This window comes from Hoplias malabaricus, chromosome 8 (assembly GCF_029633855.1).
Source record: "Hoplias malabaricus isolate fHopMal1 chromosome 8, fHopMal1.hap1, whole genome shotgun sequence".
NCBI lineage: Eukaryota > Metazoa > Chordata > Actinopteri > Characiformes > Erythrinidae > Hoplias > Hoplias malabaricus.
The window spans coordinates 40,079,247-40,091,278 of record NC_089807.1 but is presented as its reverse complement, the minus strand read 5'-3'; the positions used below and the strand labels follow the sequence as shown (position 1 = coordinate 40,091,278).

At 42.5% G+C, this 12,032-nt stretch overlaps 1 protein-coding gene across 1 annotated transcript; it reads right to left on the bottom strand.

Annotated features, from left to right (window-relative positions):
• Window positions 1-2,858: 2,858 nt before the first annotated feature.
• On the bottom strand, window positions 2,859-9,323 carry gprin3b (GPRIN family member 3b). The gene is made up of 2 exons (XM_066679845.1): window positions 9,204-9,323; window positions 2,859-5,957 (listed from the first exon to the last, which is right to left on the bottom strand). The coding sequence occupies exon 2, from the start codon at window positions 5,882-5,884 to the stop codon at window positions 3,560-3,562; it is 2,325 nt and encodes a 774-aa protein (XP_066535942.1). The 5' UTR covers window positions 5,885-5,957; window positions 9,204-9,323; the 3' UTR covers window positions 2,859-3,559.
• Window positions 9,324-12,032: the final 2,709 nt, after the last annotated feature.

Genomic DNA, 12,032 nt, shown 5'->3' with positions numbered 1-12,032 from the left:
GGGAGAACACACCACACCCTGGAGCTGTTTGAGTGTGACAACTTCCTGCTGCCCCACCGTGCCATCCCCATCTGAATTTTATATATAAAAGAAAAGTGTTTCTCAGTTAAATTCATGAACATAACCTTTAAAGAACCTTCTTTTGTGAGAGTGTAGGTCACAGGTGCATAACTCTGCGCCTGGAGGGCCATTGTCCAGCATGGTGTGGTGATTCTACTGCTCATACAAACCTGATTCAACTCATGTTAATTACCAGCTTTGGTTAGGGGGTTTAATCAGGGGAATTACCGAACCTTTATGGACACCATGGGCATGAAACACCTCAACCACTGAATTACTGTGACACTGAAAAATTTGTAGAATTCCTCTTTAGTGAACATTACAAAATGCCTCATCAGCCAGCTCCATCCTGAGGTCTGAAATCTTCTGAAGCTCACAGAAAAGTGAAGCTGGGATCAGTAAGCAGGGGAAAGGGCCAGATGGAGATTGCGAGCGGCTCGGTGGTTGGCGAGCTCTGTTTCTGGCATTAGTCTCTTCCAGAGTTAAACACGGCCTATGGTGAAGATCTAATCAAAGCTTTCAAATGGGCGCAAGACACAGTGCCAGCAAGAGGGAGGACATTAAATATTGAAACAAGGGCTAATTAAGAGACGAGATGAAGGGAAATGAGAGAAAATGAAGCTGGAATAGTGGTAAAATGGAGGAGGGTGATAAGGAGACAAAATACTGCATGCAGTGAGAGGTAGAGGGGAAAAGCCCTTCTGTCGAATTCAATACCTCCCCTTCTCTCAGAGAGGCCAAGACCTCCAAAAATAGACTTGTGATGTGCCTCATGATGGTATGGCTCACTTCTACTGCTCATATGGCATCATCAGGGAAGCTATATGGCTTTCAACAACAACACCAACAACAAAGGGAAGTCACAAGGTGCGTCAGATGAAAAGCAGAGTAAGCGGTTTCCCTTAAGATAGCACTGCAATTACTATCAGGTTCATGTCCTATGTAATATGATAGCTCATGTTTAATTTACATATTAATGAGCATATCATCTCTCAGCCCAGCACCATCAACTTTTTTATATTGTAATTTCATGTCTCTAGTTATAGCTCTTGTAATCGGCCACCAAAACCCGATTTTTTCTAACGATTCGCCATGTACCAGGGTATAGAATAATAATATAAACCAAATACAGCAGGTTTCACCTGCCCCTCCCACTATCCTTTGAGAGAAATAAATTCGTATCTAGCTTGGCTTATGTTTCACTTTAATAAACATTCCAATATGGAATAAAAACACATGAAGGTTTTTGATTCACTTTAAATACTCCCTCCAGGTGTAATCAAGACTTTAACCGTGTTAACGTTACTGTGTATTGTTGTTAATATTCTAGAAGATATTAAAATAATGAGCAAAATAATCAGTCAGAGCTTTGTAGAGCTGGACGATCTGGACAAAATTTATATCACAATATATTTCTTAATTCCAGTCAATACAATAAAATTCAGATATTGATGGGAACAATAAAATAGCCACAGAAAAACTGCCAAGAACTGAATGCAACATAATAACATCATCAGTCAAAAACCTCTTGGATACGTCAATATTAATTGTTTTAAAGTAACTGACCTGACGTCAGTGCTCTGTAATCACCGTCAGTCAGTGACAGATGCTGTAAATGCTATGTACTGGAATACTGAATGTATGGTGTCAAAATAGGTTCTAAACTTCTGAGAACCAAAAAACACAATCCATAACCAATAAATGTAATTTTATAATTGAGAAAACTGTCATTAATATTCAGAGTTATAAAAACAGGTTTGTAAACCGAACATTTCTGTATAGAATCGTCTATTTTGAGTTTAAAATTCTTGAAGAATACGTCTTCGTCTTCATTCCGCCTTTTCTCCGCTTCTCTCAGTCTCGCTTTTGCTTCCAGAAGTTTCTCGCTTTTGACTTTTGACAGAGGTCAGGATCTAGACAGTCATTGGCTGCTTAAGTTAAGCCCCGCCCATTCAGCTGATTCTGCACACCCCGCTACGTCAGTGAGAGCGTGGCAGTCTTACCCTGACTGGAAAAAGACCGACCGGCGAACACTGGTAACGTATCAAATATTTATTAGCGATTACGTCTTTTAGTAATGCACAGTTCCTCATAGAGGCTTAGAGTCATTTTGCAGTCAGGGTTAGGGTGTGCAGAATCTGCTGGGTGGGTGGGGCTTAACTTCAGCGGCCAATGACTGTCTAGATCCCGACACCGTCAAAAGTCAAAAGCGAGAAACTTCTTGGAAGCGAAAGCGAGACTGAGAGAAGCGCAAACGAGAAAAGGCGTAATGAAAACGAAAACGGATTTTTCAAGAATATTAAACTTAAAATAAACGATTATATTCAGATATGTTCTGTTACCAATCTGTTTTTATAATTCTGAATATTAATATGAATATTTTCTCAATTACAAAATGACATTTATTGGTTATGGATTCTGTTGTTTGGTTCTCAGAACTTTAGAACCTATTTTGACACCATATGAATGTGTATAAAAATCATATCACTGTTACTGAAACATTTTATATTGCGATACATATTGATAATTAATTATTGCCCAGCCCTAGAGCCATGACTGAGCATTTTCACTTTGAAACAGTCTTTTTGACAGTCTCAAAAGGGCATATTCAGACCACCAGGGTTTGTTACATCATAACCCTAAAGAAACAATCTCATCTACATGAGGCGTGGGGTTTTCAAGCGATGTATGTGGATTGCACAGGGGCTTATTAATGCGTATTCATCTCTTTATAATACTGACGAACAGAGAGTTGTTTTACCAGTTGAATCCAAAATCTAATGCAAAGAATCCATGTCTTGTGGAAATATTGAGTACACCAAGGGTTAACAGTATTGTCTTGGTAATTTTAATATAAAACCAGGGTAACATTGTGGTAGAATATGGCACAAGCTTAAATTACTATATGTATGAGAACAAGCACAACAGATCAGTGGATTTCTTTCTTCTTTTCTTTTTTTTTTCTTATGAAGTAGCAACCTAATTGCTATGAATCTGCAAAACTTGAGGACTCATGAACGTTATAAACAGGGGCCAGTCTAGCCCAAATTGCAAAACAAATATGTACCAAACACTTTTCTGTACTAAGAGAGTACAATAACATTTCAAATTCACCTGCACAAATTTCTGAAAAAAAAAGTGTAATTAGTATACTTACAGTGCAATGCATAAATGTGGATTCCACAATGTGAGGTTAATAGCTGGCCACCTGAACAAATATACATGCACATAACTAATTCTGTTCCTTTATCAACATTGTATGAAGTATTTTATTGCCTTTGCACTCTAAATACTGTTATGACTTTACTCTCCACATAAATAACTTCTGTTTAATCTCTAAAAATATTTCCTCTAACACTGGTTTCCACCTTCTAACACTCAAATTACCAATAAGGTTAAAATGCCACAAAATCTTGATCAGGAGTTGGGGAAGTTCTGTCATGCTTTGCACTAGAGCAATCTCAGGGGATATTCTGCAGTATGGATAACTCAGCAGTTCTCACTCCAGCACGGAGGAAGGGGGAGGGCGTACACAACAGTTGGGTCGTCTGACATTTTGGAACATGGACCTGAACACGTTAGCCTGCCTCCTCTTGCTCTTCCTCCCCGACGGAGAGTCAGCCGTGCCTCCGGACATGGATTTCCTGAGTGTCGTCTGAGCTATGATCTTTTTCTCATGCTCTTTGATTTTGCACTGGAGGTGACTCTGAATAGCGAAGCCGAGGGATTCGGGATCCAGCGACGCACCGTACACCTCCCACGTCATGCCCTGCTCATCCCACACCACATCATGGACACTCTTCTTCACCTGCTTAGTTGCCTTCTCTTCCGCTTTCTTATTCCTCTCTGGCGCCAACATGGAAGCGCTCTTCTTCGGAGAAGAATGTCTGGCAACGTCCTTCGGCTGCTTTGGCTTATTTTTGTCCTCTGACTTGGAGCTGAAAGATGGAGCAGTAGCTGCTTTTGTGGCCCCTGTTTTCGTGTTGCTGGCATTCACACAAGGAGTGGCTTCCTCCGGAGGGAGCTCAGGCTGTGAAGGGGGGGATTTAGTAGCAGGAGGCTTGGCTGGTTGCTCTGACTGAGCACTTGTGTCAGACAGAACTCGACAGGCCCGATCAGATGCTGTGGTCTGCATCTCGCAAAGGCCCTTCCCCATGGAGTCCTGATTTGACGAGTCTGAAATGGAAAGTGCAGGCAGGTCCTTGTAGCCCTGACTGTGGCAGCTAGCCTCAGCTGAAGGCTTGTTTTGGCTCACCGCCTCAATATTGATCTGATAAACTGGTTGGAGGGGCGGATATCCTTTCTGGCCATTGTACAGAGGGGGCCCAGACTCTTTGGGTTTGGCACCAAGCCTGGACTCTTGTTGCAGAGAGGCATCTGGGTGCACCAGAGCACTGCCTGTTTGAAGAACATTCTCAGATAAAGTTGTGATAGACTGACCACACGAGCTAACTGAAGTTCCCATTAGAATTTGTGAAGGGACAAGGGAAGGAACCTCTGAATTGTCCATTTTATAGACAACCGCCAGATTCTCTGGTTCTTCTGTCTGAATAGGGATACGTATCTGATTAGGTTGGTATGTTATGAGGCTGGGACTTGTTTCCACAGCTCGACTGCAGACTGCCGCCACGGCTTGCACTTCCACATCTTGGCGTTTTTTGGAGGATGAAGGGCCACAGTCTGCTGCAGTCGTCATGGTGGAAACCTCGCGGTACAGCTTACAGTGTGTCTGAATCTCCAAGGAGGAAGACCCTTGAGTTTGAACTGCCTCGTCAGTCACTGTAACATGGGAGATGTTGTCTGGAGAGAGTGAAGCACTTTCTCCTGGGAGGGGGACAGCAGGAGTTTGCGAGATCTCCAAAGGTTCATTGGTTGCTGGGTATTCACAACTGTGATCTTTCACTATGACAGATACAGGCTGTAACTGGTACGGGTGTAATACAGTAACACCTGTCTCAGGTTTCTCACTGATATGTGTTGGCTGTGAGATGTTTGCTGATTTAGAAGCATCTGCTGTAAACCCTTTAGGGGAAATTGCACCTTGGGCTTTCATAGTCGACTCAGGTTCCGACTGGTTCCTCATGTCCAAGCTCATTGTTACAACTTGGTCCGATCCAGTAGAGTAATTAGAATCTTTCAATTCAGGTACATGGGAAGTGTCCTTGTTTATATTCCTTGAATCATAAGGGTCATTCTGTTGATGCCGAGCCACAGCACTGCCTGCCACATTTGGATCACTGTCATGACCTGGCTTTTGATTATGCACTGTGCCCATACAAGAAATGGTTTCCGCAGTCACTGATTCTTTATTTTGTACTTTGTCCTCACCTCCTTTCTGTTCGGATGCCATTTTTGCTCCACTGCCTTTCGTCTCCTTGTCAAATTTAGGTGATGTAACTACAGATGACGGACATGTCACACAAACATCTTCCCTTTTGGCAGAAAGGGCTAATAATGGACTTGAATTAGCATTGCCATCTTTGTGACTTTCCCCTGCAATGTTCACACATTGGCCCATCTTGGTGTTTGCATGCTCCTTGGCCTCAGGGTTTTTATGACCTCCACTGTCAGATGAAGGAGAGTTGGATGTCCCTTCCAAGTGCTGTTCTCCAACATGTGCCGGACCTGTACTGGAGGACTTAAAAAGCATAGAATCCATATCTGGCTTAGTTTTCTGAGCAGAGGTGTGACCCCTGGTCTTGTTTAAATTGGATTCCTGGTCCCAGTTTGCATTAGTTTCTTTGTTACCCAAAGTATCCATTACGGACAGTTGTGGGACCATCTGAACAGTAACAGTCCTTTTGGGGTTAGGGACAGTTCCCATAATGTGTCCAAGTTTATCTCTTCAGTAGTTGGTATTCCAAAATCAGTGTGGGTATCCTGCAACCAAAGAATCCCTAAAGAACAGAGAAAGAAATAATTATTCAACTGAATTCATTAATAAAAACAGGAAATACACAAAGGAAATTATAAATGAAACAAAAAAATGAAAAGACTGTGAAATGTTCAGAGCCAAACAAATTTTGCTCACCATATAAAATGTGTAATTACATTTTTAGTCTTTGACAAACATAATACAGCCATCTCAAGTGGACAGTTCCATTAAAAACATTGCAAAATAGGGGCAATGAGGGAAGCAGAAGCCAGGGTTGTGTCGCAATATGCAATTTTCATAAACGTTTGAGGTCATTTTTCAAACTAGGCTTACATTGTTTAGACAAGGGATCTGTATGAGAATGATAAACGAGAAGAGAAAACAAAAAACTGCATTTTGAGAAAATTAAATAATGAACCCAACTGATCCATAAAGCAGCCACCACTCCTAACTGTCTGATCCATTACTCTAAGTGATTTAGACATTAGTTCTAAACGATCTCAGTTTAAATGCATATTTTCTGAAAAATTCTCCAGACAGCTGTAAGATCATTTTAAACGGTATTGGAAATATCACACACACACACACACAAAAGCCAATTACTTCTACAAAGACACATCAGTTATTGATCAAGCTTTAGGACGGATTGTAGCATGCATACCTATGTGGAAAACATAGGACCTAAAGGGCATACAGATTTGGCAAAACAGCAAAAAAACAGCTCATTACTGAAAGAACTACAATGAAGAGTAAGCACTATATCCATAGGTTTGAACTCCTTATAATTAGCTCATCTATTCCTTGAAGGTGCAAAAGGCTGTGGTTTACGTTTAAATCGTTATGACTCTGACTTTTGCATCATTCTGTGTATTTTATGCCCATACCTTCAGTGTTAATTACTTTAAAGTACTTTCAGTGTACATTAACGCAGACATTGTTGGACCAGGAGTGATGAGACATTAATGATGTGAATCCACAGATTTCTTTTTGCCCCCCACACCCAAGACGACTTGCATATTATCAAACCATTCCCCTGTGACTTTTGCCATCCACTTCTAGCAAAACAATGCCCTGGAGACCTGACAGACTGAAAAATCCTCTGCTGGCAGGCAGCGACATACACTCCTCTAATGGATGGAGCCCTGCCGAGTCTTGCTGCTTTCCTTATCCAGTTAACAACAACAAACTCTTAGACAAGTTATAGTTTCATGAAGGTTTCTCCAACCAGGCTTCACACAGACAGTAAATATCACTAAAGGCCACAGCTGGTACTTATTGAATTGTCTATATTTACAGACCATCCTGTCCAACTCTGGCTGTCTGCCCACTGTCTTGGCCAAAACAAGACCTGCTCAGATGGCTGTAAAAAAAGCATCCAAAAACAACCGTTATTTCACCAGGTTTGTTGTAAATAATGCATTTTTTTCTCTGGTGGAAATAACATGGATGCTTTGTGATCGTTGTTGGGTGCCCTTTCAATAATGACCATAACTGCATATAGTGAATAAAATGGATGTCTCATCTGTACAATTTTTCAAATTTGAAAAATGTATTCAAATTGAATAGATTTTTAGTCCCTGAATGAACCAGTCCATGCTCCATAAAGCAGGTCCCACACATGATGGTGGTCATGTTTAGCTCAGATTCTCTGATTCGTCTGGACAACTAGGTGCCAATAAATGGCTTTTTCAGAAAGTGAAGTCCTCCTTTAAGCGCTGCAGCTAGGACTATATGTCTTTGTCAAGACGTAGAGCTGCTGAAGGACCTGAGCCTGGTCCTCAGTGGGCAGTCGTGTGAAGGTAAGGGGAAATACAACGTGAAATGCGACTCAGTTTTAGCCTCAGACTTTCAAATTATGATTTCCATGATATCACATCCTTGTTATTAATGAATAGAGTATGATGGAAGTAGGTTACAGAATACAGAAAGCTTAGTCAGTCTAATTACTATAATTACTAAATCAGGTCCATTAGCCAGATATAGATCACAGAATAATATAGCTATACCCCAAGATCTCCAAGGCTGTATATCTACTGATAGCTTTAATTAGATGTATAAACAACATAATATACACAGTATGTTCAAAGCTTTGTAAACACCACTTATAATTAGCTGATGACATACAGGTTTAATTGCACTGTGTATATATTCAATAAGACAGCACTGTCAATACAATGGGATGTTCTGGAGATGCAGGGTATGAGCACAAGGTCACAAAGCCCAATGCCAAGTGTTGACAAGAAGGCCATGACGCCCCCAGCATTGGAGTTGCATATTACCTCTGGGATGAGTGGGACCAAGAACTAATCATCCAACATCAGCACCCGGGTTTAATAATGTATATGTGGCTGAATGTAATCAAATCATTATAGCAATGTTCCAACATCTATACGGCTTTCCCAGTAGAGAAGAAGCTGTTCCTGAGGAGAAACATCTAATGAATACCCTTTAACTAATCGGCGGTCAGCTGTTGCCCGGAGGTTAGAGAAGTTGGCTTGGGACCGGCAGGTCACTGGGTCGAGCCCCTGGACTGTCAGCAAAAACAAAATGGGGGTAGGCAGTGATGGTGAAGGAACAGCACTTTCTCCTCCCTCAACGTCCAAAACGTTTTGTCTCATTTTAATTAAAAATAAGTAAAACCCAAGTGTGAAAATGAAAATTTAGCCGGTTTCTAAGAATCCCTCCAGATTTGTTTGAGAAAATGCAAGCAGGTCTTGTGAAAAAACTGCATGTCAGATGATTCATTCTGGATCATGAACTCCAGCAATCCAGAGAACGTTTTTCATTGCTCTATAGTTCATCGTTGAGGGGATTTAGACACCTCTGGCAGACTCTAGGTATTAGGCATAGGGAAGGTAGACTCATGCAGCTGTTCCACAACATGCCATATTTTAATATGCTTTTCTATATTGATTACAGCACGTAGATAGATATATAGTACACAGACAGAGAGTCTACAAAGACAGTTATATATAGAGAGACTGACCAACTAGTCAATGCATTATAATGGAGTGGTTAATGCCATAATTAACACATGATGAAGATGAGTGCAGGTCATTTCAAGGTGCAGCTGCATCAAGAGATGAGGAGATGAACTGTGAATGTTTATCCTAGGGGTTTCCACCTTAGAAAACGTCAGCTCAACCATATTTTTCAGTCAGATCTTTCCTTAGTCTGCAGCCTATCAATGACCTTGTGGGAAAAAAAACAAGCATTTGGGTAAAAAAGCTCGCAAAAACACACGGAAAATATAACGGTTAAATCTCACCTGTTCCGTCTTTGTCTCACATCCTTCCACACGGGCTTTGGGTAACGGTGCTGCTCGTCTCTCTCTCTCTAACACACACACACACACACACACACACACGCACGCACACACACACTCTCTTACACACATTCATTCGCTCTCTCTCTCTTTCTCTCTCTCTCTCTCTCTCTCCAGCCGACCGTTAGTGACGTGAAAGCCACGCCCTCCACAGCGCGCCAAAAAATCCAAGGACGGTGGCGGGAAAAAAAAAAGCAGACCTAACATAAATTAATGGCTCGTTCTCTGCATCTGAAGATACATGAAGCATCGACACACAGAAGAGAGACACAGCCAATGAAGAGTTCACAGAATGGGATTCCTTCATTACACTGCTGCACACTGCAGTACTACCAAATAAACTGGCTGCTTAGTGAATGCCGTTGTAGAGCATTCCTTTACTTGTTTTGTCCCCAGGTTTCCAGTGACATTGTCTAGTCAGTGAGGTGCATTAATTGGGGACATGTCTTGTACATGGAACCATCACTACATTCATTGTCCATTTTCTCAGCTCTGAGCACTTTGTAGTTGTACAATTACAGACAGTGGTTCACTTGATTCTTTGCATGCTCTCTTACCCCCATTTCACCCTGCTCTTCAATGGTCAGGACCTCCTCAGGACCACCACAGCGCAGGTGCGATTTGGTGGCAGATCATACTCAGTGATGCAGTGACAGGTGTGTTTTGCGTGTGTTGCACTGGTATTTAAACCTGTGTTTACTCACAGGAGTTTTAGACACTCTTACCTCATTGGTCCACCTTTCATTCATTCATTATCTGTAAGCACTTATCCAGTTCAGGGTCGCGGTGGGTTCATACCCTACCTGGAATCATTGGGTGCAAGGCGGGAATACACCCTGGAGGGGGCGCCAGTCCTTCACAGGGCAACACAGACACACACATTCACTCACACACTCACACCTACGGACACTTTTGAGTCGCCAATCCACCTACCAACGTGTGTTTTTGGACTGTGGGAGGAAACCGGAGCACCCGGAGGAAACCCACGCAGACACAGGGAGAACACACCACACTCCTCACAGACAGTCACCCGGAGGAAACCCACGCAGACACAGGGAGAACACACCACACTCCTCACAGACAGTCACCCGGAGGAAACCCACGCAGACACAGAGAGAACACACCACACTCCTCACAGACAGTAACATGGAGCGGGAATCGAACCCACAACCTCCAGGCCCCTGGAGCTGTGTGACTGCGACACACTACCTGCTGCTCCACCTTGCCGCCCATTGGTCCACCTTGCAAAGTCAGAGAGAATAGCTCATCTGTTGCGGCACAGTTTGTGTTGGTCGTACTCTAGTCCTTCATCAGTGGACACAGGACGCTATCAGATGGATGTTTTTGGTTGGTGAACTATTCTCAGTCCAGCAGTGGAACTGAGGGGTTTAAATACTCCAGCAGCACTGCTATGTCAGATCCCAGACGCACTACCACCACATCAGTGTCACTGCAGCTCTGAAAATGGTGTATAATTAAAATGACATATATAATGGTGTAGCTCCAGGAGCCTGGAGGTTGTGCGGTCGATTCCCGTTCCAGGTGACTGTCTGTGAGGAGTCCCTTGTGTTCTCCCTGTGTCTGCGTGGGTTTCCTCCGGGTGACTGTCTGTGAGGAGTCCCGTGTGTTCTCCCCGTGTCCGTGTGGGTTTCCTCTGGGTGCTCCGGTTTCCTCCCACAGTCCAAAAAAAAAACACACGTTGGTAGGTGGATTGGCGAATCAAAAGTGTCCATAGGTGTGTGTGTGTGAGTGAATGTGTGTGTGTCTGTGTTGCCCTATGAAGGACTGGCGCCCCCTCCAGGGTGTATTCCTGCCTTGCGCCCAATGATTCCAGGTAGGCTCTGGACCCACCGCGACCCTGAATTGGATAAGCGCTTACAGATAATGAATAAATGAAAAATGTCCGGGCGGAATTTCACAAACGTCCGGGATTTTGTTTTTCAAGAGTTTACATAGAATTTGGAGAAGCGTTTCGTTCACAAACTAGTCCCGCCCTCCCCTACTCCGATTGGTTCGCTTGAGTGAGAAGGGGGCGGGGTGAAGTAGCCTAAAATCTTCCGATTGGACGGTCTGACTGTAGAGCTACCGTTATTGGTCGATATCCTTCTCTGTAAACATTTAATTGGTCAGTCTGCACGTCAGTAGTCGTCCACTGAATTCACATAATTTTGCACAGCATTTGAGTTATTTTGCTTGAACTGAAGTCAGCTGGATGGAATCTTGAAGAAATACTGATATGAAACAAGACTCAAAGGAAATCCATCCTGGGGTCACACTGAAAACAACAGTGCAGCTTGGAATCTTTCAAACAATGGGAAAGTAGCAGTGTGCTTTAGTCATCCTGACCTTATTACACTGCTGCAGTGGTACATCTTACTGAACAGAATCAATACAGAGGCATTTTCCAATACACTCCACATCTGTGTTTTTACACTGTCAGAAAAACCGTCACTGTGGTGGTATCCTCAAATGTACACATTCATACCTTTAATCAGGGAACATAATTGTACCGTATTCTATTATAATTGTAGATTTTTAAATTGCGTTGATTTCATTGTTCCCCATTTCATCTCCAGGACTTTTATTATGATCTTTTATTTTACACAGGTTTATAATGAAAAATTACAAATATTCACCCCTCCTTCTGAAGAAGAGAATGTAATGAACCTTCAGGGAACCCCACTGGACTTTAAACACCACTGCTGTACCTTTATTAAAGGTACCATCTTAAAAATGATGGTTCTACAAGGGTGTTTTATTAAAGGAAATGGT